At 42.6% G+C, this 23,931-nt stretch overlaps 1 protein-coding gene across 1 annotated transcript in view; it reads left to right on the top strand.

The window, feature by feature from the left end:
- The window catches only part of ERC2 (ELKS/RAB6-interacting/CAST family member 2), a 1,129,221-nt gene that overhangs the window by 202,717 nt on the left and 902,573 nt on the right, over window positions 1-23,931 (top strand). Inside the window, exon 4 of the mRNA XM_019505002.1 lies at window positions 101-228. Within this exon, the coding sequence (XP_019360547.1) occupies window positions 101-228 (128 nt within the window). The remainder of the gene's footprint in view (window positions 1-100; window positions 229-23,931) is intronic.

The following is a 23,931-nucleotide window of genomic DNA, read 5'->3' on the forward strand; positions in this document are numbered from 1 at the left end:
ACTCTAGAAGAAATGGAATTGAGAATTGAAACACAAAAACAGACGCTTAATGCCAGAGATGAGTCAATAAAAAAGCTCCTAGAAATGTTGCAAAGCAAAGGTTTGCCATCCAAGGGGATGGAAGACGACAATGAAAGAACTCGAAGGATGGCAGAGGCTGAATCTCAGGTTAATCATTTAGAAGTGATTTTAGACCAGAAAGAGAAGGAAAACATACATCTTCGAGAGGTAAGAAAATCACCATCTAATTTTTTTCTGATAAAAAGCTACTGTCAAGATACTGTAGTAAGTTGCAAATCTATTTTCAGCTTTGGAAACTTGAAACTGATATCGATTCCAGTCTGATTTTTCTTGCATTATCCCCACCCCGCTCCTAGGAAACCTCTATTTTCAGATTATTCCAACTCATAAAAATGGATGCATCAAGAGTTATATATATCTTGAAAACAGGTATCAGAAAAATGAGGTCACTTTTATGTTTATTCCTTTTGACAGTGTCTTTTTAATCACAAAGCCACATTTCCTATGAAAAATGAAGCTTATGACAACTGCTAATATTGCAATCAAAGTATGAGGAAGAAATATAAACTTTCTTACACATAAGAAGCTAGAAATTAGAGTAAAATGATTTGGGCTTACTTATATCTTTGTATTTAAGATGTTCCATTTGGAATGTTTCATTGTTCATGGGAACATGCTTAGACACCTATGCATGTGTGTTCCTTAATGCATTTACAATGGTGGTCTCTAACTTTTTGCATAAATCAGCCTCTTTGCTACAGTAGAACATTGGCTGTACCAGCCAGTTTATATCTATTTGTGTTCAAATGTTAGTGTTTTACCCTGAAGCAGATGTTGGGCTTATTAAGTGCCTACTCTCACAACAGCACTGGTTTGTACTTTAGTTTGGATCATAGATAATTGGGCAGGAGATGAGAAGCAGCATAGAGGTTAATGACTGAAGTAAGGACAGTAGCCAGGCTGTCCAAGTTCTGTGTGACTGGAAGCCACAGGACTCCCAGCCACATACTGCTTTGGCTTCTTGCCGCACCATGCAAGTACCCTTTGCCCCACTGGGGCCCTGATGCATCTGCAACATCTGTCCCACCCCCTGCAGCACATGGGCCTCCAAAGTGCTGCACGATCTCTGCTTCTGCATCTCATGGGTCCCCAGTGGCACTACACTGCATGGATCCCCCCACACACCACTCCCACTCCTCCCACCTAGTAGCTGGTAACTCTCACTGCATCGCCCAGGTGCCACACAGGGTCCCCAGATCCCAAGGACTCACGCAACAGCAGCAAAAAGCAGAGGGGAGTGGCATTCAGACCAGGAGCCCAGGGTCTGCAGTTTAACCCTTCAGGGGTCACATGCAGCTTGTGGGCCATCAGTTGGACAGACCTGGACTAGAGCATGCAAAATTAATTGCAAAATATGATGTACCAGTATTGAGACCATTATCAGATGTCAGGAATGACTGTTATGCATGGTTAAGAATACTTGGCTAAATATCAACCTTGCTGCTTTGAAACTGAAAGAGAATGTTACGTGGTCTCTACAGAACATAGGTCAGAAGTTCTTATTGCCTTTGTCACAGAATAATTGCTTTATATTTAGTTTGCAACTTTTGCAATAATTGGAAGGAACAAGGAGAAGGGCATTTTTAAAACTCTCTTTTATGTTTTCCTTTTTTCCATTTTTCTTTTACCATGTAGCCACTTTCCTTCCAAAGACCACAAATAGGCAATTTGTCCATGAGAAGAAGTGACCTGGTCTTCAACAGTTCCCCAAACCAAGTGGAACTCAGACAATTCTGACATCAAAAATATGTTTAGTGATTTTTAACACAACATAGATTTTTACATGATACTGAGTTTCTTGGTCATATGATCTCTATATATTCTCTATTCTAGTGGTATTTACCACTAGAAATCTCACAGGGCACGTTCTTACATATTTATAGTTCAAGCCCTTTTTATTTCTCTTTTTGCAATGTGGTACCTCTTTAGGGAGGGGGGGGAGTAAAGTTTTGCCCTCTAGTCTATTGTTTCACACAAAAAGCCCATAGTCTTTTTCTGAGGCAAAATTCTCATTTAAATCAATGTTATCTGTTAGTAAAGTCTGAAAGTTAATGGAAAGTTGAAAGGATTTCTAGGAGAAAATTTGACTCCATTTGTCATACAGAACCTTCTTGGTTTTGATCTGCTTTTCTCTGAAGAGGTTATTCTGATTATTATAAGGTTACATGATTTATTATTAATGTTGGTCCTCTATTTTATGTTCTGGAACTTAGAAATCAGTGTCATGTAGGTATCTGCATCCTGATTTCAGTTTTGGTCTCATACTGGTTTTGGATAGAAAGCTGTGTGCATTAGTTTAATTGAGATGACACTTGATATGCAATACATTCTTGTATATTTATTAGAAGAGAGAGTTGACTTAGCTCTGATCTGCAGGCAAAACTGGGGGAGTTCCTGTTAACCTATAGAACTTATTTAAATAAATGCTAGTGTAGGTGAGGTTTTTGCCATTTGGTGCAGTCTCCAGTGTTATAAAAAGGAATTGTTATGTTTGAATAGTTATAGCAAGTTTACCCAGGGCATGTCTACATGAGATGCTTAACTGTGTAGTAACATAGTTTACTGCACAGTGAGTGTATGTGTCTACATGTGCACATGCTTACTACACAGTTAACCCCACTAATTGCGAGTAAATTTGCTACCTGCAAATGCAAGTAGAAAATTTAGTTTTGATTAGTAATGATGCAGTAGCACTCATGTAGATGCCTGGCTGGGAGCAAATCTGCTCTTGGTTAGCTGTCCACTTGGGCAGGAGTTTGCTCCCTGCCCCAAGGAGCTGCGGGCTGCCAGGGTAGGCTCTGCCACTGGAGCCCAGGCAGGGACTATGTTCCCCTGCCCTGGCAGCAGGGAGCTCCAAGCCCTTCCTCCCCCCACCCTGCTTTAACATGGAGATTTGGGTGTGAGGCTGGGAGATCCTTCTCTCCAAGAAGCCACTCTGCAACTGCGGGGTCAGGACTGGGAGACCCTTATCTCAAAATACTGGCCCTGCGACCATGGAGCTGGCACTGGGAGATAAGGGTCTCCCAGTGCCAGTCCCATGGTACGGATCTGGCTCTGGGAGCTCCCAGCTGGCCAGGGCTGGGGAGCTTATTCCCCGCTCAGCTCCACGCTCATCAGGGGCAGGTCCCAGCCCCATGTCCTGATCTGGTAAGTGAGACATGGGGCTTGGAAAGAGCTGCAGGAGTGAGGTAGCCCACTACCCTGATCTGCTGATGGAGCAGCTAGCAGTGAGCTAGTTGCTAGCTGCCCCACTGGCACACTGGAGCAGGGGGCTGAGATCTGCCCCTCCTTTGCAGCTCTTTCCAAGTCCCCTGCCCCTGATTGCAGAACCGGGGCCAGGAGCTCCTTGCTGCTGGGGCAGGGGGACATTGACCACTCCTGGGCAGCAGGCAGTCCTCAGGGGCAGGGTGTAATGTCCTAGCCAGCCCCTGGGCTAGCACCAAGGGGAACCTAGAGATCCCCCTGGTGGTGGCAGGGGCCCATTGCAGTGTGCTAGGAAGTGGGAGCAGTTTGCTGCCATTAGCAGCAAATCTGCTCTAGCTTCTCTGCATATGCCTGTTTGGGAGTGTTTACTTGCAAGTAGTTTATTTGCGAGTAAACTGATCCTAGATCAAATGCTTGTGTAGGCGTGCCCCCAGTGACGTATGTTTTATCTAGTGTTCTGTTTTTTTCTCCCTGTGTAGATGACCTTCAGATTTTTTCTAAGACTTTTGGAGCCAGTCTGAAACTCCAATATATTTATTTGAATCCAGTGCATGAATAATTTAGGACGTGTTACATTTTTATTTCTAACATTTTGTATACAAAGTATTTGATGTTTAAAATATAATGATGTCTGTCTTCTACAAGTTGATCTGAAAGGGCATGTTTGTAAAGTATATGCCTAGGAAGCTTATTGTTTTTTAGAGGCATCTTGTACACAGTGGGTATGTCTACATGTTCATTTATGTGCCATAGTTACTGTACATTAAGATTAGTGTTTGCATAACCAAATACTAAATAAATGCACAGCAACTGGTGCTTCTGAGCAGTAGTGCTAACACACAGCTTTTTAGTGATGCTAACTGCACAGTAGCCTGATACTTCTGCGTAATAACATATTAGCACGGGTTTTGCTTGGCATGCTACTGTGTAGCATTAGACGCACCCAATATTGATCAAACATTTGATGTCTATTTGCATTTATTTCTCTCTCTTGTTTGACAATTTGTCACTGCAATTAGAAGAGCAGACTGCCTAACAGCAACAGGTTAAGGTCCAGGTGATCTTTCTAACAGTATCAGAAAACAATACAATTAACATTTTCAACTGCCAGTTTCTACAGCAGTCTCCATGTCAGAGGAGAATGGTATATGAAGAAAAAATTAAAAATCTTGTGCAAACAACAAATGCTATTTGTGGGAAAAGGTGTGGAACTTAAGAAGAATGAGTGAAAATCCCATATTGACTTCAGACACTGTAAACTGAAGAGAATTAACTTACTGGAAAGAGAAATTGAGGCACTGGCTATATAACCTCAGCATCAAGGTAAGCCTCTCTCAAACCTTTGCAGGCTACCAGTTCTCTCTTCTTGACATCAAACAGGTCTGTGGGGCTGTCTCTTCAATAAACCCTTCCCATTCCTTCCTCTTCCTGTTGGAAAGTCACATTTCATTTTTGTTCTTCCAAGTTCTGTATTACTGCCAAATTTCCAAGTGCTCTATATATTTCCCAGAGTCAGAAGTGCCTCCAGGATATTTCATTTACCACCATGCCTTCTGAAGTCCTCTTTGGGAATTAATTTCATGCATTCTTTGCCATAATCTACAAGTTACATCTATGCATTGTGTGCCCGCCTCCTTGCGATGGTTCACGCTCATGCCGCCTTTGCCTGAGCTGCTGACCTTGCTTGCCAGGGACCTTCATGCAGACCCCAGAGGGTTCCTCGGCTACCCTCAGGGTGACCTGCAAACTCTCCTGCCACGACTTTGAATGGTCCTTCAGTGGAGGGAGTCCCCTGTGAGGATGCCTCCAGAGCTGTCATGTGTCATGGCAGACGTTCACAGGGCTCCAAACTCCCCTACACCCCGGCCATGCACCAACCTTTGAGACGGGCCTCCAGATCTTTCGCGGCAATCCCCTGCTGATATCCTCCCCGATCCCCACGTCTTCTCCTGTAGACAAACGCTCTGGGCCTTCTACGTCAGATGCCGTTGGCTCTCGCTGCATTCTCCCATGGTTCCTTCTCCCCCTTTGCGATGTCCCGGCTACCCTAGCTTGACGCTGAGAGCACCCCCACGCTACTCTTGTCAGGGAACTAAAATAGATAAACCCTAAAAGGGGAACATAAACAATACCTTCACCATAGCCCCTTTCCCAGTAGTGACCCAATGTGAAACAAATTAATGAACCAACCATGCAACTACTACGGGACGAGCCAACAGGGAGAGCAAAAGAAAGAGGAATGCCCATGAAGGGGGAATCCTGTGCTCTCCTAGCCCTTAACGCCCCTAGGCTAGCGTGCTGTCTGGGTTGGGGTCTATGCTTTCACCCCAGCCAGGGTCTCTCTCTCCCTTCCTCCAGGACCCGCCTCCACTCTGGAGCCGCAGCACCTGTTGCCTTTGAAGGGAGCTCCCACACTGGCTTTCGCTGCAGCCGCTGCTGGCTCCTCCTGTGGTTTTGCTGATCCTCCATTGGTCTCTTCCAGCATGTGGATCTCTCGCAGCTCCTGCTGCCCCTGCCAGTCTCCCTGCTGACAGTTCCGATCCCTGCTGGTTTTCCCTGGCTCAGGGATCCTTCGCTGCTCTGGCTGCTGTTAACGCTGCCGGTCTCCCTGCTGGCTCTTCTGATCCCTGCTGGTCTTCCCCAGCTTGGGGATCCTTCACTGGTCCAGCTGCTGCTGCAGCCGCTGCTGCAGACAGCAGCGGCCGGACGCCTTCCACCTCGCAGTCTCCCACCGCTCCTCCCAGCTTCAGCATCCTTCTTCCCGCACTTTCACAGCTGCTTTTCATCTCCAGCAGGTGGCATCTTGTCATGATGTCACCCGGCCCCAGCTGGATATGGGTGTGGCTTACAAACCACGCGGGTGGTTTTCTGCCGCATGTTTCCTCGCTCTTCCCAGTTCCTGCAACAGGTGTGTTGTTTTCTTTTCTTTTTACTTTGATCTGGGTTTTGCCTCTGAACAAGGCTTCCCCCCTTCCTGGTCCTGCACCCTGGGACACATTGCAATTGTGATTTTTTTCAGTCCAAATTAGGTCACATTAGCTAAATGTTGCTTGATTCTGCAACTGATGAAGGAAGTTGGGCTTGCAGTCAGTACTTAAATTTATATATTTTAATATATATATATTTTAAGAGGAAGGGTACATGTAATATGTCATCAAAAAGGGAATAGGAATATTTTATCCTCCTAGGCAAAATGGAGGCTCTTGAAAAGAGTCCTTTCCATAAGCTGGAAATGGCCTTAGTCCTCACTGAAACTGACTGCATACTATTAGTGATTCATACCCCATGTTGGCTTTTCCTTTAACAAGTCTTCTTAAAGTAATGATCCCAGAAGGGGCCTATCAAATTCAGTTGTGTAACATTCATCAAGAAAATCCAACTCCATAAGATAGATATTTGATTATAGAAGATGAGCATTAGAATGTGGCTGTGCATTAGTTTTTTCTTTTATTCTCTTTTGCGAACCCATTTCATCTTGGTAACTTACTATGATAGTGATATAGTATGAATTTCCAATCAACAGTTGACATTATTTTTTTTCAGTGTCATTAGATGTTTGGAATGCAAAATTATATGAGAAAGCAACATCCGAATTCCGATTTCTTCCCTTGAGAGGTTAGGAATGTTGCTGCCTAAATGGACTGGACTCATGGTTTTACTTCATTGGTGTGGTACATGATAGAGGGTATCCCATGGAGAGAACGCTAAGAGTTTAGGCCATCTCAACCCAGGAGAATCTATAGGAATCTATAGGAAGAGGGGACTAGGCAGCCTGCCAATCCCGGTAAGAATACTTTAAAAGAAGGGATTGCAGACAGAAGGGTTGAAGTCAATAAAGAAGGGATTGTACTGACCAGAAGCTAAATGAGAGAGGTATTGAGGCATGTAGGAGCAATTCTGCAAACCTGTGGGGCCCACCTTTTTGGCAGGCATGCCAGAAATAAAATCTTGTGCCCTCCTGGAGTGCCACTCTGATACCTCTCCCCTGCCAGGTCTACCACTCGGCTCTCTGCTTTCTGCCCTGCCCTGCTTTCTTGTTCTCTGCCTGATCTGTTGCTCTGTTTTCTGCTTCCTGCTGCGCTGCCCACTCCCACCCCAATCTGCTGCATGTCATACACAGAAGCTGCATTTGCCACATATAACATATGTGCTATAAGTTTGCCACCCCTGAGCTATACTACTGTGTTTTTGTTTTTTATTTATTGTGTGAGAATTTGTTATGGAAAACCATGTACAGAGACACTTGCCAAGTTTGTAGTGTGCAAACAAAACTTTATGATTTTCAGGAATTTATAGAAAGAACTATTTACAGTAGACAAGTAACAGTTTTGCTACTGCCCTTGCAAGGGTCTGGGGCCTAACTCTGTTGTTGTCTTGCCACACCAGGAAGTTTTTGCTGACTTACCCAGATTGCCTCTGGGATGCCATATTTCTTGGTTACTCCCTGTTTCCTGGAGGTCTTACTCAGTCACACGCACTTTTTTCCCTACATTCTGCCTTCCAAAGACAAGGTGCATCATTTGATTCGAGGGCATGTGACATGAGAAAATCCAGTGTATTTTGACTAAGCCAAAAGCTTTGCAATTATATCTCAGATGCAAGCTGTGATGTTAATCTCAATACAGAGTCTCTGTAAACCTTTTTGTCTTGTGTTCTAGCTCCGTTACAGTAACAGATTGATTGTCTGACTCTTCTCCTTGATGGCCTCTAGAAGATGTCTTGAAGTACTTTCTTCACATTCTTCTTACAGCAGAAAATGTAGCTAATTTTTAAATAAATTTAGTAAAATTGTATATATATTTTTAGTGGTTGATTTATAATGTTGCAGAATTCATTGTTTCACATGTAGTTATTTTCATTGTATCTTCTGATTTAGAAGACTGTACACGGCTTTTTTGTAGATGGACTATTAAATCTTCAATAATAAGGAAGTTTCATAGCTTGAGAGAGAATAAAAGGAACTTTTTAGTATTGTTTTATTACATCTGGAGAGTTTATTTTCCCTGGGTGGTTAGTCAATATTCTGGGTGTTATGAGTTCTTAGATGTGTGAAAAATCTGATGGTGGAGGAAGGTACTTTATTGCAGTCATGTTTATTTAAAAAAAAAATACGCACAATCCTGTTCCCTTGAATAAAGTAGGGATGAAACAGAAATAAACATTGCTCAATATTTAAAGTCTCTAGGTGTGTGTAGACAAAACAGGGGCTCTAAATTGAAGTGGTGGGTTTTAAAAAACACTGCTTCAATTTAGGGCTGATTTAAACCCCCATGTCGTGCACACACCCTGCTGACTTACTTGCCTCTCCAGCGGGGAAACGGGTGAGCTGCTGGCTGGCAGAGTGGTCCCTGGGCTGGGAGAGGGGACGGGGGAGGGGGGCTGGTGCTTTCCTCTGTAGCAGCAGTGCCCCCCCCCCACCCCAGGCAGCACCTGCCCACAGGCACCCAGCTTGGGTGGTCCTGGGGGGCACCACAGCCACAGAGGGAAGCACCAGGCCCCTGCGCAGCTCAGACAGGCAGTCTCTGGGGGCGGGGAGTGTGGGATCAGGCTCGCCACTTTTCTTCGGTGGAGCCTGCTTTCCTGGGCTGCTGCCAGGTTGCCTGCAGGGCTTCCTGGAGAGCCATGGAGCTGCATGGAGCCCGGTGCTTCACTCTGCAGCTGTAGGGGCAGCAAACTAAAACTACTTAAAGGAGTTTTAGTTTGCTGCACCCCAAGTCATTTAAGGCGCATTACACTGCTGAATTTCCTACAGTGGCTGGAATTAATACACAATACATTGCTGAGACATGCAAACACCAACACCATTAAAGTGGTGCAAAAGAATTTAGCCTGCTTTAAAGTGTCATGCACACACACCTCTTGTTTCGTCTACACGACCCCTCTTTCTCTAGCCAAGACTTTGCTTAAAATGTTTTCTTACCTTTCTCTTAAACTGATGCTTCATATATTTCCCTTGCTATTCTTGAGTATCTGTTGCCTTTTTTTGATGTAGACATATAACATAATGTGCCCCAGCCCCAATCCCTCTCTCTCCCCTCCCTCAACCCCAACAGACTTACCAGCTGGAGGCAGCTGTGTCACATGCCTGTTTAGTCTATGGCCAAATCTCCGAAGTGGCCATATCTTTTCCAAAGCTTTTCTAAATTGATCCGGATGCTTCGAATTGATTTGGAGCTTTTAATTGGTCTCCTGATTTGATCTGGAGATTCAGTCCTTGAATTGGGCTGGATCTCCAAAGCGAATCAGCTACTGAAACTTCGCACAGCCTTACAAATCTACACCCTAATCTCTGCATGTGTAGACACCTGCTCAAAAACTTTTAGTCCAGTTCTTCCAACAGGAGGCACTATATCAATGTGTGTTTAGGTGGTGGTGGGAGGGCTGGTTTGCACTGAACAAAAGGCTACCCTGGGATGAAACTAAGGGAGAGGGTAGATGAGTGGTATACCAGTGTCAATTACAGTTGTCACCTTCCAAGGAATAAATTCACTCCAGAGTGGAGTAGTCTTGTTGTAAAACAGTGAGTCATGCATCTGCTCCAGTTTCACATTCATTTAATGAATTAAAGTCAGTTTACTACTCTATAGAAGTGTCATGTAGCCACACCTGTAATCTGATTCTGAGAACTTCCTTCCTTTACCTGTTCTCTCTCTTAAACCCCCTCTCCCTACCTCTGTAAGAACTAGCCTCACCTGCTGCTTTGAATTAAGTCCCCGATGAAACTCTTCACCTGACCTTGCAACTAATTGATATTATGCCTGCCAGCTTCAATGATTTCATTCTACCTGCAGCATAACAGTATTGTTTCAGCATATTTGTATTTTATTGAGAAGAATTTCTAAGTCAGAAAACTATCACAAGTTCTTTTAAAATATCAGTTTCTGTTTACTAAACAAGTGAATGCAAAAAAGTCTCTGGTTCAAAATAATTTTTGGAATGTCTAAGGACCACAGAAAGCATTTTGTTTCTGGAGTGATAATTTGCCATTTAACATTCTTTATCTCAGTTTAACCATCTGGAAGTCTGGATATTTTACTACAGGTCCTCAGGTAGGCTGTGAATTTTACATAATTAATGTTTTAAAGTAGGATTGTAATGAATGCAAAGTATTAAAATTTCAACAAATCTTTGATACTAAAATTTTAACCTAAAACTCTTGCTTCTTCTCCGAGTTCCTGCTTGCAGGGCTTTTTAATTGAAAAAAGGAAAATGACAAAGTTAGCATGAAAAGAACAATGAACAAAGCATAGCAAAGATTTGGCAAGAAGTGTTCACCAAGGTGGAAGTTACTTTAGTCGGTGTAGAATTCTTGTGCTGCCATCACCTAAAGATCAGAAGACATAGTCTGAGGAACAGTGATAGGTCATTGAACCTGGTACAGCTAAAAGAGACCCAAGACACAGAGATGAAGTAGTGACTAGAGTAACAACCAAAACAGAGAGTATGTTTCTGCTCCTCTAGTAGGCAGAAGACGTTTCTCTGGAAGGAGACTTTTTTTTTTACAGTTTGGACTAGTGCTTCCATTTTATTGGCCTCACAGAGATGAGTACAAGAGATATGCAAACAATATAGTACAGGTGCAGGAATAACATTTGCAAATACATTCTTTCTTCATTTTCCTATTCTGAGCTACTTGGGAATGATCTTGTGTGAGACTGAACATTTAGTACCTCATAAAAATCAACTCATTGCCATCTCTTGATTGTGCTTGCAATTTTAGCACTAGCCAGTACTGTATCATAGACACATCCTTGCAGTGATGTCTTATAAATGTTTACTTCAGTGATTCATGCACTTAAGTGGGATGAAAAAAGCCACAGTGTTGGAATATATGAAAACTGCAACCTTTTAGATCAACAGTAACAAGAACCAAAGCTAAGTGAGAAAGTCATGTTTGGCCACCTTAACAAGACTTATATTTAGGAGTGGAGGATTTAGAGAGAGACAAGGAGAAGTAGACTGCAGAAGGTAGAAAGAACTAAGCCCAACTAGGCTATCTTGTTACAGGGCTGGAAAAAGGCATGGCAGTGTAGTTAAGATTCATCAAGATACAGAATGCATAAACCATGCAAAATTATTTTTAAGCATATGTTTGTCTTTAAAGAGTGATTTCAACATACTCCATCCTTAAGGAACTGAAATATAAACAAAGCTTTTCTGGAAAAGGGAAGAAGGTTTGAGAGATTTCCATGGTGGTAGTAAACTGTAATAGAAGCTATTTGAGTTGCTGCTTCACAAAGCCTAGTGGCATGATTTGAACAAATAAAATAGATTCCGGTAAATAGCCAGAAGGATTGTAATATATTTCTACTTTAGTATTTGCAAGTAGGTTTTTTGAAAGAAAACTGTTGAGCTATTTCCTTTGATTTTTAGAAACCTATGTACTTACTACACTCATTGTTCATTCCTTGACTGGTTAAAAAGCATAAAACTGAACCTTGTGTCTGTAACAAAATTTCTTCTCTGTACACTTTCATTTTGTTAAGATTTTTTGGTACCTGGTGGATTTTATTGAAATGTATAAGGAGAAAGAAAACATTGAAACATTTACTTTTAGAGGAAAATATCATGTAGTGTGAAGAACTATACAATCTTTACAAATACATTTACTTACAGAAAAGGACACTATCTATCTTGGCAGTGTCCCTTTAATTTAAGTATATTTAAAGTTTAAAATCTGTTTGAAGCCATATGAATTCTTATTATGATTTGTTTCACATTCAGAATTAAATATTATGAAGATTACCAACATACACTCCTATCATAAAATGTAGGATGCTTGCTGTATATTTCTTAAACTAGTTATCACATATCTTTTTTAAAGTTTTTAAATAAACATTTTTCTCCATAACTTTGAGAGAACTTTAGGTAATATGGTGATTTTATCATGTGGAAATCTAGCACAGATGGTTGGTATTACTTTTTTTAAAACATGGTGACCACACATTATTTACCCTAAGTACCATTAAGTATTTTTTTATTATTGCTATTAAAAACTTGCCTAAGGCAAAGTCCCACTAAATCTCTAGTAAAGGCAAATGTTAAAATCCCAGCAAGTATTTTTATATATACGCACATATATATTATACACACCTTCTTATATATAATATATAATTTCACTAAAGCTGAATTTGAGATCATATTTACTTATATATACACACACGCACACATTTTAACCTATATCTTCTATGTACTCTTAAAATGATGTTATGTATATTTTATAGCTACATTTTTCTGTACTTTGTTAAAAGAAACTTCTTGATTTATAATTTAAAGTACACTTTAAACCTTTTTTAAAAGTAACTCTGCTTCTATCTTTAGGTTTGGTCAAATAATGAAGGTTGCTGACAGAATTTCAGCTGCCAGCATGAATTAGTTATTGAATGTTTTTAAAGTTATTAATGGAGCAAAGTTCCTTATTCCACTGTAAACAGAACAGATGCCTTGCAGACTTGCTGTGTTTACTGTAAATGCCTTGCACTGGAGCCAGTAGTAATTTACTAAGGAAATGCTTTATTGACACCAAACGTTTCTTCCGCCAAAGTTAGTTATATAGATTAACAACCACTCTAGACTGAACCTCTTTATTAGGCTCATTAGTGCCTCTTTCCTTTTTATTTCACTTGGCCAGGCTCAAAATATTAATCTAATCAGTTACCAGAAGAGTGCTTTCTATTTAAAAACATTGAGCCAAGAATTTTAAATTACCCTCCCAAATCCTTTTTTTTTTGTATATGTTTTTTAATATCTTGGCTATAAATAATCTTCATACAAAAGATCTTCATTAAGGCAATTATTTTTTATCAAAATGTTAGTAGTAATACATTTAAAAGTGACCTCTAGGCGTGGAGGAGGACTTTGCAATTTTGGCAGTCACTCCAGATATGAAAAAGTAGACAGAACCTGATTATGCCCTGGAAAATGGCAATTACTTCGAATGTAGCCAATTCAGTCATATTTTTGTTATGTCCCTGTGGTATTCTTGCCAGGGTGCTCAGTTGCAACAATTTTTTACAAGTTCATGTAAAGAATTACAGTTTTGTTCACTTAAGGATCAGATTCTTTTAAAACAAAACCATCTTCAGTGAGAATTATGGCACCAGTTCAGAAAAGATGTCTGGCCTGCCAGCATTTCTGGAAAGTGCATCCATCAGAAAGTAATCCAGGAGTTATCATGAAATGGTGTAAAATGGTAATATCATCTCTAGGTAAGGAAGCAGTATCACAGGAAGGCTACATATTGTGTACGTTTCTCAAGGGCGTTTGTAGATGACACTTCAAAGCAGGTTTAAAGCAGGTTAAATGCCTTTTGCACAGCTTTAATGCCATTGCAGTTTGCACATTTGGCAGCATATTGTATGTTAATTCCAGCCGCTGTAGCACATTCAGTGGCATAATGTGCCTTAAATGACTTTGGGACGCAGCAGATGACTTCAGGATGCTGCAAAGTAAAACACCTCAGAGGAGTTTTAGTTTCCTACCCTACAGCTGTGGAAGGAAGCACTGGGCTCTGTGGCTGTGCAGGTAGCCTGGCAGCAGCCTGGGACGGCAGACTCCACAGAAGGGGTGGGGGAAAAGAGAGAGCTTCTGCAGCTGCAATGCCCCCCAGGACTGCCTGAGCCAGATGCCTGCAGGCAGATGCCACCTGGTGGTTTGCTACTGCTGCTGTAGAGGAGAAGCACCAGTTTACTTCACCCTAAATTGGGTTTACTTCACCCTAAATTGAAGCGGTGTTTTTAAAATACCACTGCTTCAGTTTAGGGAGAATTAAACCCCTGTGTCTTGTACAAATACCCCAAGATGGCAGGTTGGATGTAAACATCTAATGAGGCTAATGAGGCTAACCAATAACAAATGAGAGATCGCTCTTGTGTTGTGATCACTACTGATATTCCATTTTGTTTCTTTTCTTGTTTCAATCTCTGGTGTACTATTTTTTTAGTTGTCTATTCTTTGTTCACCCTTTGTCTCTCTAAGTAATCTCATTATGCCTTTTCATTTTCCTGTTTCTGTTAATGGCATTGGAAGGGACCTCAGGAGGTCATATAGTCCAACCCTTTGTTCAAAGCAGGACTATCCCACACTAGATCATCCCTGTCAAGGCTTTGTCTAGCCATATCTTAAAAACCTCCAAGGGTAGACATTCCACAGCCTCTCTGGGTAACCTGTTCCAGTGCTTTACTACCCTCCTTGTGGGAATGTTTTTCCTAATATTTAACCTAAACTCCCCTTGTTGCAACCTAAGACCATTACTTCTTTTTCTCTCATCTGCCACCACTGGGCACAGTCTGGCTCCATCCTTTTTGGAACCACCCTTCAGGTAGTTAAAGGCTGCTTTTAAATTCCTCTCAGTCTTCACTGCTCCAGACTAAATGAGCCCAGTTCCCTCAGCCTCTCCTCATAAGTGATATCCCCAACCCCATAACCATTTTCATTTCCTCTGCTAGACGACCCCCCATTTTTCTATGTCTTTTCTGTAGCAGGGGCCCAAAACTGGACATAGTACTCCAGACATTGCCTCACCAGGGCTGTATAGAGGGGAATAATCACTTTCCTTGATCTGCTGGCAATGCTTCTACTGATGCGGCTCTGTTAACTCATATTCAATTTATTGTCCACTGTAACCCCCAGGTCCGTTTCTGCAGAGCTGCTGCTTAGCCAGTCAGTCCTCAGACTGTAGCAGTACATGGGATTTTTTCATACTAAATGCAGGACTCTGCACTTGTCCTTTTAAATCTCATAAGATTTCTTTTGGTCCAGTCATCCAATTTGTCTTGGTCTCTATGAATCCTAAACCTATTCTCCAGTGTATCTACTGCTCCCTCCAGCTTGGTGTCATCTCCAAACTTGCTGAAGGTGCAATCTATTTCCATCTTTCAGGTCCAATATATTGAAGAAAACTGGCCCCAGGACCAACCCTTGGGCCACTCCACTTGATACTGGCTGCTAACTAGACACTGAGCCATTGATTACTACCCTCTGAGCCCAATGATCCAGCCAGTTTTTTGTCTACCTTTTAGTCCATTCATCCAACCCATACTTCCTAGCTTGCTTGGAAGAATGTTGAGGGAAACCATATCAAAAGCTTTACTGAAGTCAAGGTAAAAGCAACACCATCAGGAGTCTTGTGCTCCTAGTAAGTTCACCCATGGCAGTAAGGTTAAAGGTGTGGCATCAGACAAAGAGCAGTCCAACACAGCACAAAGACCATGGTGGTGGAGCATATAGATGCTGAAGGCATACTTCTCAATGGCTGTGAAGGCAGATGAAGGCTGCAGTGGAAGAGTAACCTCAATTGTCTTGGATGTCCTTGCCATTGGACACAAGTTTCTCCTCCACCAAGATCTGTGTAGTTGTTGATGCACAGTGGCCTCCTTACATAAAACAAGTCACATTTAGGCTTCTACTTTCTAATATCTACTACAATAACCAATACCTATAACTTCTACAAAGTCTTGCGGCAATGGATGAGTGATGATGGGGACAGATGAAGTGATCCCTGGGCATCCCTTGTGATGGATCTACGCACAGGTGGGGATCACATGATGGTCATTTTACCCTTGATATCAGACAGGAGCATGAGTCATTAGCTATGATCGCAACTGAGAAGTCCTTTTAAGGATCCCCTTTGCTTACTCAGCATGGGAAGGGGGCTAGAAAAGGTGCCCCAGACTGTCCCACTTTACTTTACCTGACTGGATAGACACTTCCAGGGGGATGACCCTAACTGTGGTCAAAACACAAAAATGTCTTTAGCATCCTGCCTACTAGATTATCTGAAAAGTGACAGACCTGAATGCAGAACAGCTATTGTAGCCCGAGAACCCTCCTTCTTGGCAACTTCAGTGTGAGAGTTGCATGGGATTTTAATATGTGGAGGAGCACCACTGAGAAGGAAAAAGTGGGCAAGGCCAATTCCAGTGATACCCTTTTACTCAGTAAATCTGCAGAGCATGACCTTGTTATCACTAACATTATCTTCAGAGAACATGACAGGTACAAAACAACATGGCACACACCCACTCAAAACAATAGCGCCTCCTTGATTATGGCATCATAAGAGCACGTGATCTAAAAGGTGTTCATATCACACACGTCATGAAAGGAGCTGATGACTTCTGGACCGATCATCATAAGAGAGGCTTATAAAGAATGGAAGATAGGAATCACCACAAAGAAGGAGTATTCTGCACTGGTCCGTACCTGTAGGGAGCGAACCAGAAAAGCCAAGGCTGCAACCGAACTCCACCTGGCAACATGCATCGAGGACAATAAAAAGTCCTTTTCAGATATGTGGGGAGTTGGAAGCAAGGGCAACATAAGACCCCTGCTAAACCAAATGGGACAACTGACTACCAACACCCAGGAAAAAGCCAACCTGCTTAATGGGTACTTCACGTCAGTTTTTCAATCAACCCAAAGGGGCCGCCCTGCCGACCATGATATGGGACAGTCTGGGTGAGGGTGAATTTATACCCAGCATCAATATAGACCTTGTAAAGGAACACCTTGAGAGGCTGGACACCATCAAGTCAGTGGGTCCTGACAGATTGCACCCCAGAGCACTTAAGGAGGTAGCAGGAGCCACAGCCCAGCCACTGGCAAAGTTATTGAAAAACTCCTGGCGCTCAGGTGAAATAGTGAAGTACCTGAAGACTGGAAGAAGGCCATCTTTGAGAAAGGGAGGAAAGTAGATCCAGGGAACAACAGACCAATCAGCTTGACCTCAATCCCTGGCAAGATTCTGGAAAAAATTATCAAAGAGACCATTCTTGGCAAGCTGTCTGATGGCAACATCCTGAGGGACAGCCAGCACAGGTTTGTTGCAGGTAGGTCTTGCCTGACCAATCTCATCTCCTTCTATGACAAGGTGACATATCACTTGGACAAAGGAGAAGAGATTGACCTCATATATCTGGACTTTAAAAAAGCCTTTGATCTGGTGTCCCACAATCTCCTCTTGGAAAAAATTGGCCAACTGTGGCCTCAGCTCCATCACAGTCCAATGGCTAGGGAATTGGCTCTGAGGCCGGACTCAGGGAGTGGTGGTTGACAGAAGTGAATCATCATGGTGCTCCATGGCTAGTGGTGTCCCCCAGGGCTCCGTCCTTGGATCTGTTCTCTTTAATGTCCTTAACAACTATGTGGATACTGGTGTCAGAAGTGGATTGGCCAAGTTTGCTGATGACACCAAACTTTGGGGTAGAGCGTCCACACCTGAGGATAAGGTGGTGATCCAGGCAGTGGGCAGATACAAACCTGATGACATTCTATACCAGCAAATGTAAGGTACTCCACCCTGGGGGAAAAAACACCCCACAACATGCTTATAGGCTCAGCAGTGCTATGCTCGCTACCACCATGGCCAAAAGAGACTTGGGGGTCATGATTGACCACAAGCTGAACATGAGCCACCAATGTGATGTCACAACTGGTAAAGCAAACCAAACTCTGGCTTGCATCCATAGATGGGTCTTAAGTAAATCTCAGGATGTCATCCTCCCACTGTACTTGACCTTGGTGAGGCCGCAGCTGGAGTACTGCATCCAATTCTGGGCTCCACAATTCTGGGCTCCACAATTCAAGAAGGATGTGGAGAAGCTTGAGAGAGTCCAGAGGAGAGCCACATGCATGATCAGAGGACAAGAGAATAGGCCTTATGAAGAAAGGCTGAGAGTCATGGGACTATTCAGCCTGGAGAAGCACAGGCTCAGAGGTGACCTGGTGGCAGCCTATAAGTATATCAGGGGTGTGCATCAGGATCTGGGGGAATGTCTGTTCACCAGAGCGCCCCAAGGGATGACAGGGTCCAATGGTCACAGCCTCCTCCAAGACCGTTTTAGGCTGGACATAAGGAAAAACTTCTTTACTGCCTGGGCCCCCAAGGCCTGGAATACACTCCCTCCAGAGGTGGTGCAAGCATCTACTTTGGACTCCTTTAAGAAGCGTTTGGATGCTTATCTTGCTGGGATCCTTTGACCCTAGCTGACTTCTTGCCTTTGGGGCAGAGGGGCTGGACTTGATGATCTCCCGAGGTCCCTTCCAGCCGTAATGTCTATGAAATCTATGAAATAATTTAGTGAGATCAATCATGGCCATCAGGGTTGTGTTGAAATATCAAAAGCAACCCAAATCAGTGTGAAGACAGTACAACATCAAATGCTGCACTAATCCCTAGACACCACAAAGCCCTCCAAACACATCTCAGTAAGAAACTTGCCAATCTTAGAATTGAAAATGATAACACTTGTGTTGAGGAAGATTGGCAAGCTCTAAGAGAGACCATCCATGAGGCTTGCACGGATTCAATTGGCTTCACCACCCAACGCCATCTGGACTGATTTGATGATGACAACACTGAGATCAAAACCCTTCTTGATTGGAGGAGAAAAGCTTTGTGTGACTGGCAAAACCATCCTATGTGCAGTCAGAAGCAGGGAACTTTTTGATGGCTTAAAGCTGAAGCCCAGAGGAAGATTCAAGAAATTAAAAACAAATCATGGGAAGAGAAGGCAAAAGAATTCCAACGCTTCACTGACAACTGTGACATGCAGAACTTCTTCAGTTCAGACAAGGCTGTGTACAGAGCAAATCCTTGTGGATTCACCCCACTTAGATCTGAAGACAACACTACACTCACAGACAATGAGTCCATCAAAAACTGTTGGAAGGAGCACTACCAAAATCTCCTGAATCAAGAATCAATGGTGACTGATAAAACCATTGAATCAATCCTGCAGCATCCAGTAAAGGAAACATTTGCGATTCCACCAACCTCTGAAGAAGTCCACCAGGTGATAAAACAGATGAAGAACTACAAAACTTCTGGCCCTGATGGTATACCAACTAAGGTCTTCAAAGTTTGTGGGGAAACTATGACCAACAAGCTCTACACAGTTTCTTAAAAACTGGAACACTGAGGAAGTTCCTATTGACTTAAGGAATGCCAATATTATCACCATTTTAAAAAGGAAGATAAGTCTGACTTAGGAAACTATCAAGGTAGCAGCTTCTTCTCCATTGCTGGGATGATTGTTGTTTGAATTCTGCTGAACTGACTGCTCTTTCTTGCTGAGGAAATCCTTCCCTGAGTCTCAGTGTTGCTTCAAACCATCAAGAGCTCAATGGGCATGATTTTTGCTGTTCAACAGATCCAGGAAAAATGCTGAGAACAACACCAGGAACTGTACATGGCCTTTATCAAAATGACCAAAGCCTTTGCTTCTGTTAAACATGAGGCTCCATGGAAGACCTTATTGAAGTTTGGCTTTCCAGGGAAATGTATCACCATTCTAAGACTTCCTGATCTACCATCATGACCAAATGACTGCCTCTGTCCTATGCAGTGGCTCCACTATGTAGCTCTTTGCCAGTCAGGCTGGTGTCAAGCAGGGCTGTGCGATTGCACCACTTCTGTTTTCCACCCTTCTTGTGGCTATGCAGATGCTCATCTATGACTGTCTGCTACATGGCGTCAGCATTGAGTACAGGATGGATGGGAACCTTTTTCAGTCTTTCCCGTCTCCATGCCAAAACCAAAGTAACATTGGCCTCAATTGTGGAACTTCAGTACACTGATAATTATGCTGTCATTGCACATATAGAGGATGACCTACAAATATTCCTTAACTGCTTTTCTCAAGCATACCAGTGCCTGGGACTGACGCTTAACATCAGAAAAACAAAGGTGCTTTACCATTCTGCTCCTGGCTAATTGACTCCCCCAGCAGAGATCCTCATTGATGGACAGGAGCTGGAGAATGTTGAACATTTGCATACTTTGGCAGCCATCTCTTAAAGAAAACCAACATTGATGAGGAGATACAGTATAGGATCTGATGTGCCAACTCTGCCTTCAGAAGACTGCATCATTGTGTGTTCAATGATTATGACATCAGAACTCAAACAAAGCTCCTATTATATTGGGCTGTGGTAACCCCAAAACTCTTTATGGCTGTGAAGCTTGGGTGACCTACAGGGACCACCTGAAAAACCTGGAATTCATTCACCAGCACCACTTCTGGAAGATCCTTGGCATAAAGTGGGAGGATTGTTGTGCAAATGCCAGTGTCCTCACTGATGCTAACACCACCACTATGGAAGTGTTGATTATTCAACATCAGGTGAGGCGGGCAGGGCATTGTGTGTGCATGCCTGATGTACGTTTATGAAAATAACTGCTGTACTACCAACTCAGCCAAGAACAAAGCATACTGAGGGGCCAGAGGAAACACTTCAAGGAAACAGTCAAGGCTAACATTAAGAAGTGTGGCATTGTGACCATAAATTGGGAAAAACTAACTCAGGACAGGGCTACATGACGACACATTGCGAAAGGAGGTACTTCTTACTTTGAGGAAAAGTGTCTTGCCCTGGAGGCAGAAAAACAATAGAAATGGAAGGAAATGAAACAAGACTGAGAAATCTGTGGTCTGACCCTCCCTTTAACCACCACCTGTGGCATCTGCCGGAGAGTCTGTGGCTTTAGGATCAGCCTTCTTGGCCATCAGTGAACTCATCTACAACCCTTTATTTGACCCATGGGAGTGATCATCCTTGACTGTGAGGGATCACTGCCACCACCAATCACATCCACTGCTCTCCCCGCATCCACAGGGCCAGTCATCTTATTAAAGAAAGCAATCAGGCTGGTCAGACATGATTTGCCCGTAGTGAATCCCTACAGACTGTTCCTAATCACCTTCATTTCCTCCAAGTGCTTAGAAATGGATTTCTTTAGGTTCTGGTCCACAGTTATTCCAGGGACTGCGGCAAGGCTGACCAGTCTGTAATTCCCTGGATCCTCCTTCTTCCTTTTTTTAAGGATGGGTACTATATTTACCCTTTTTCCAATCATCTGAACTTCTTCCAATCACCACAGGTTTTCAAAGATAATGGCCAGCTGCTCTGTAGTCACATCAGCCAACTCCCTCAGCATCCTTTGGTGCATCCTGTCTGGCCCCATGAACTTGTACATGTCCAGCTTTTCTAAATAGTCCCTAACCTGTTCTTTCACTGCTGCTGGTTGCTCACCTCCTCCCCAAACTGTGCTGCCAGGTGCAGTAGTCTGGGAGTTGACCTTGCCTGTGAAGACCAAGGAGGAAAAGGCACTGAGTATACCAGCCTCTTCTGCATCATGTCTCACTAGGTTGCCTCCCCCATTTAGTAAGGGACCCACACTTTCTCTGATCTTCCTCTTGTTGCTGTTCTTGTTTCTTACTTTTCTTCTAGGAAGGGAAATATGTACATTGCAGTTTTTTATTTTATTCTGTAGTAGTGCCATACATTCTTGTCTTTAGGTATATCCTTTGTAGTTTCATTGTTTTCAAAGAGTGAGATCTTGGCTGCATAATTTGGAGGTTGTATGATATTTTTAGAAACCAAAAAACAAACTCCAGAATCCCATTAACTTTAAGCACAAGAATGTAATGTTTAATATGAAGAAAGTAGTAAGTTTTTTAGAATATCAAATCAATCCTACTTAACAGTAAAAACACACAAGATTAAAATTCCTTCCTGATATACGAGAATAACTCTCAATAACATTAATTAGCGATAAAGATACCTGGTTCTTCCTAATCTCCTATTTCACTTTAAAGAGAGGGTGCATGGTTTTAGAAGCAACTGATAGAAGCAGCACAACTCTTAAAAGTTCTACTAGGGCAAATCTGTCAGAAGGAATATAGAAGAGCTCTGTATTGGCCATAGAAATTACAAGAAACACTATCTCTCCATCTTCTTTTCCCACATTAAAATCCCCTCTAGCAAATAGCCATTTAAAAATATTCAGTTTTTAATCTTATGAAGGAGCTGTGCTCAGGCCTGTGGCAGATGTCCAGTTAAAGGTGTGAGGGGCTTTGATGTGCAGGCCCCACAATTGTGCTTCCTGCCATGTCATACATGCAAGCTCCCTCCTCTGGGAGCCCCATCAGCTGATTGGGAAGCCACAGCTGGGAGCTCCATCAACAGGTCTGGGCTCCCAGGTACAAGAGTGCGCGGTGAAGCCCCTTAAAACTAGGAGCCTGAATCAGCTGATGGCTCCCAGGTTCAGGGGCTCAGTGGAGCCCTTTTTGAAGGCTGGGTGATCTGATCTTCTGCTGCTCCCAGGGAAGGGGGCATATTCAAGTCAACGGCTTCAGCTGGGAAGAGAAGCTGATCACAGCTCCAGATTTGGGGACACATTGGAGCCTTTGACTTTGATGGGCCCCTGGAGCTGGGAGCAGCAATCAGCCTGGTGACATAGTCAATTAATGGCTTGAAAGGAACCAGTCAAAGTTATTACACATATTTGAATAATGATGTTGTGGTTTATTCCTTTTTTATCACATCATTAGTCACATTAACATGGGCTGGGTAATTACTTAAGACAAGATTAAGTAGTTAGTCACATTTTAAGTGTAAAATAGGTCAGGGGTCTCAGAAAACTAAATTCTACTTTTGCTTAGGCAGGGCTAAGAAGATAACATTTTTCCAGACCTACTCCTGGTAAAAATTATACTCTGGTTTAAGTAGCATGCTTTATGTTTGTACCTGCTTGCCATAGTCTTTCCTTTCTGCAGAAATGTTCAGAATTTTAAAACTATTGCCATTCTGTATTGGGAAGAAACAAAGATGCAAGGGAGAGAGAGAGAGAAAGCCATCTCAGAACACCTAATAGGCTAGGGGTTTGAGCATATTCTGACATTTGGAGGACACGATTCAGGCCAGGGCTTGAACTTTAGTCTTTCCTTGTGTTGCTAATGTAACCAATAGAAAGAAACCTATTGCACTTACTTTTGTTGAAAAACTACTTTTAAAGTTCATAAAAATTACTAAGGCAAAAAAAAAAAATCACACATTATAGGATCCTCACTTACAACCATCAAGAAAAAAGCATTACAGTACTAATAAATTATGACCCAATGGTTGTGGTGTATTTGTGCATTTTGTGAAAACATTTTCATATACAACCATAAATATGACAGCCTCTACATGAGTGTAGTGCTGGTAACCTTATAGACTGGTACTGAAAACTTAATTTGAGCTTGGATACTGTTCAGTTTTGACAGCAGTGGGTGACAGTATTATGGATTTATACTCCATTAATTTAATGAATTTATACTCCATTAATTTAATTTATATTAACTTATTTTTTTCTCTTTATATTTAGGAGTGCCCTTGAAAATTTCCTTTTGTGGTATTATATGCAATCAAAATTCTTTTTAAGCATATCCTTTTGATCTAGTAATCCTTTTCAATCAGTTAACCAGTTGTGAAGATCCTCCTTAAAAATCATTAAAAACAAAGAGACAATTCCAACTCATTGGGATTGCAAGGAAGCTGGATTGATTAAGAAATTGATTGCCTCCTTAATTACCTTACCCAACATGACACCTAAATGGTCATGTGATATAAGTTGTTCGCTAATCATTTCATCCTCTCAGAGAAAGTCAGAAATCGCTAACCTGCCAGGGTGCGTCCGCACATGCAAGCACGTGAACTTGCAGCAGCTCAAATAGAAGCAGTGCAAACTTGAGCCAGGTCTTTTTACCTCAGCGCACATGCTCAGATGTGCACTTTGTTGTGGAGCAAATTGTGCCACTTAGGCCAAAATAACCCTGCCTGGCTCCTCACAGATCTGCAGCCAGTGGGAGCTAGAGCCTGGGG

This window comes from Gavialis gangeticus, unplaced genomic scaffold (assembly GCF_001723915.1).
Source record: "Gavialis gangeticus isolate Ggan-Ray unplaced genomic scaffold, GavGan_comp1, whole genome shotgun sequence".
NCBI lineage: Eukaryota > Metazoa > Chordata > Crocodylia > Gavialidae > Gavialis > Gavialis gangeticus.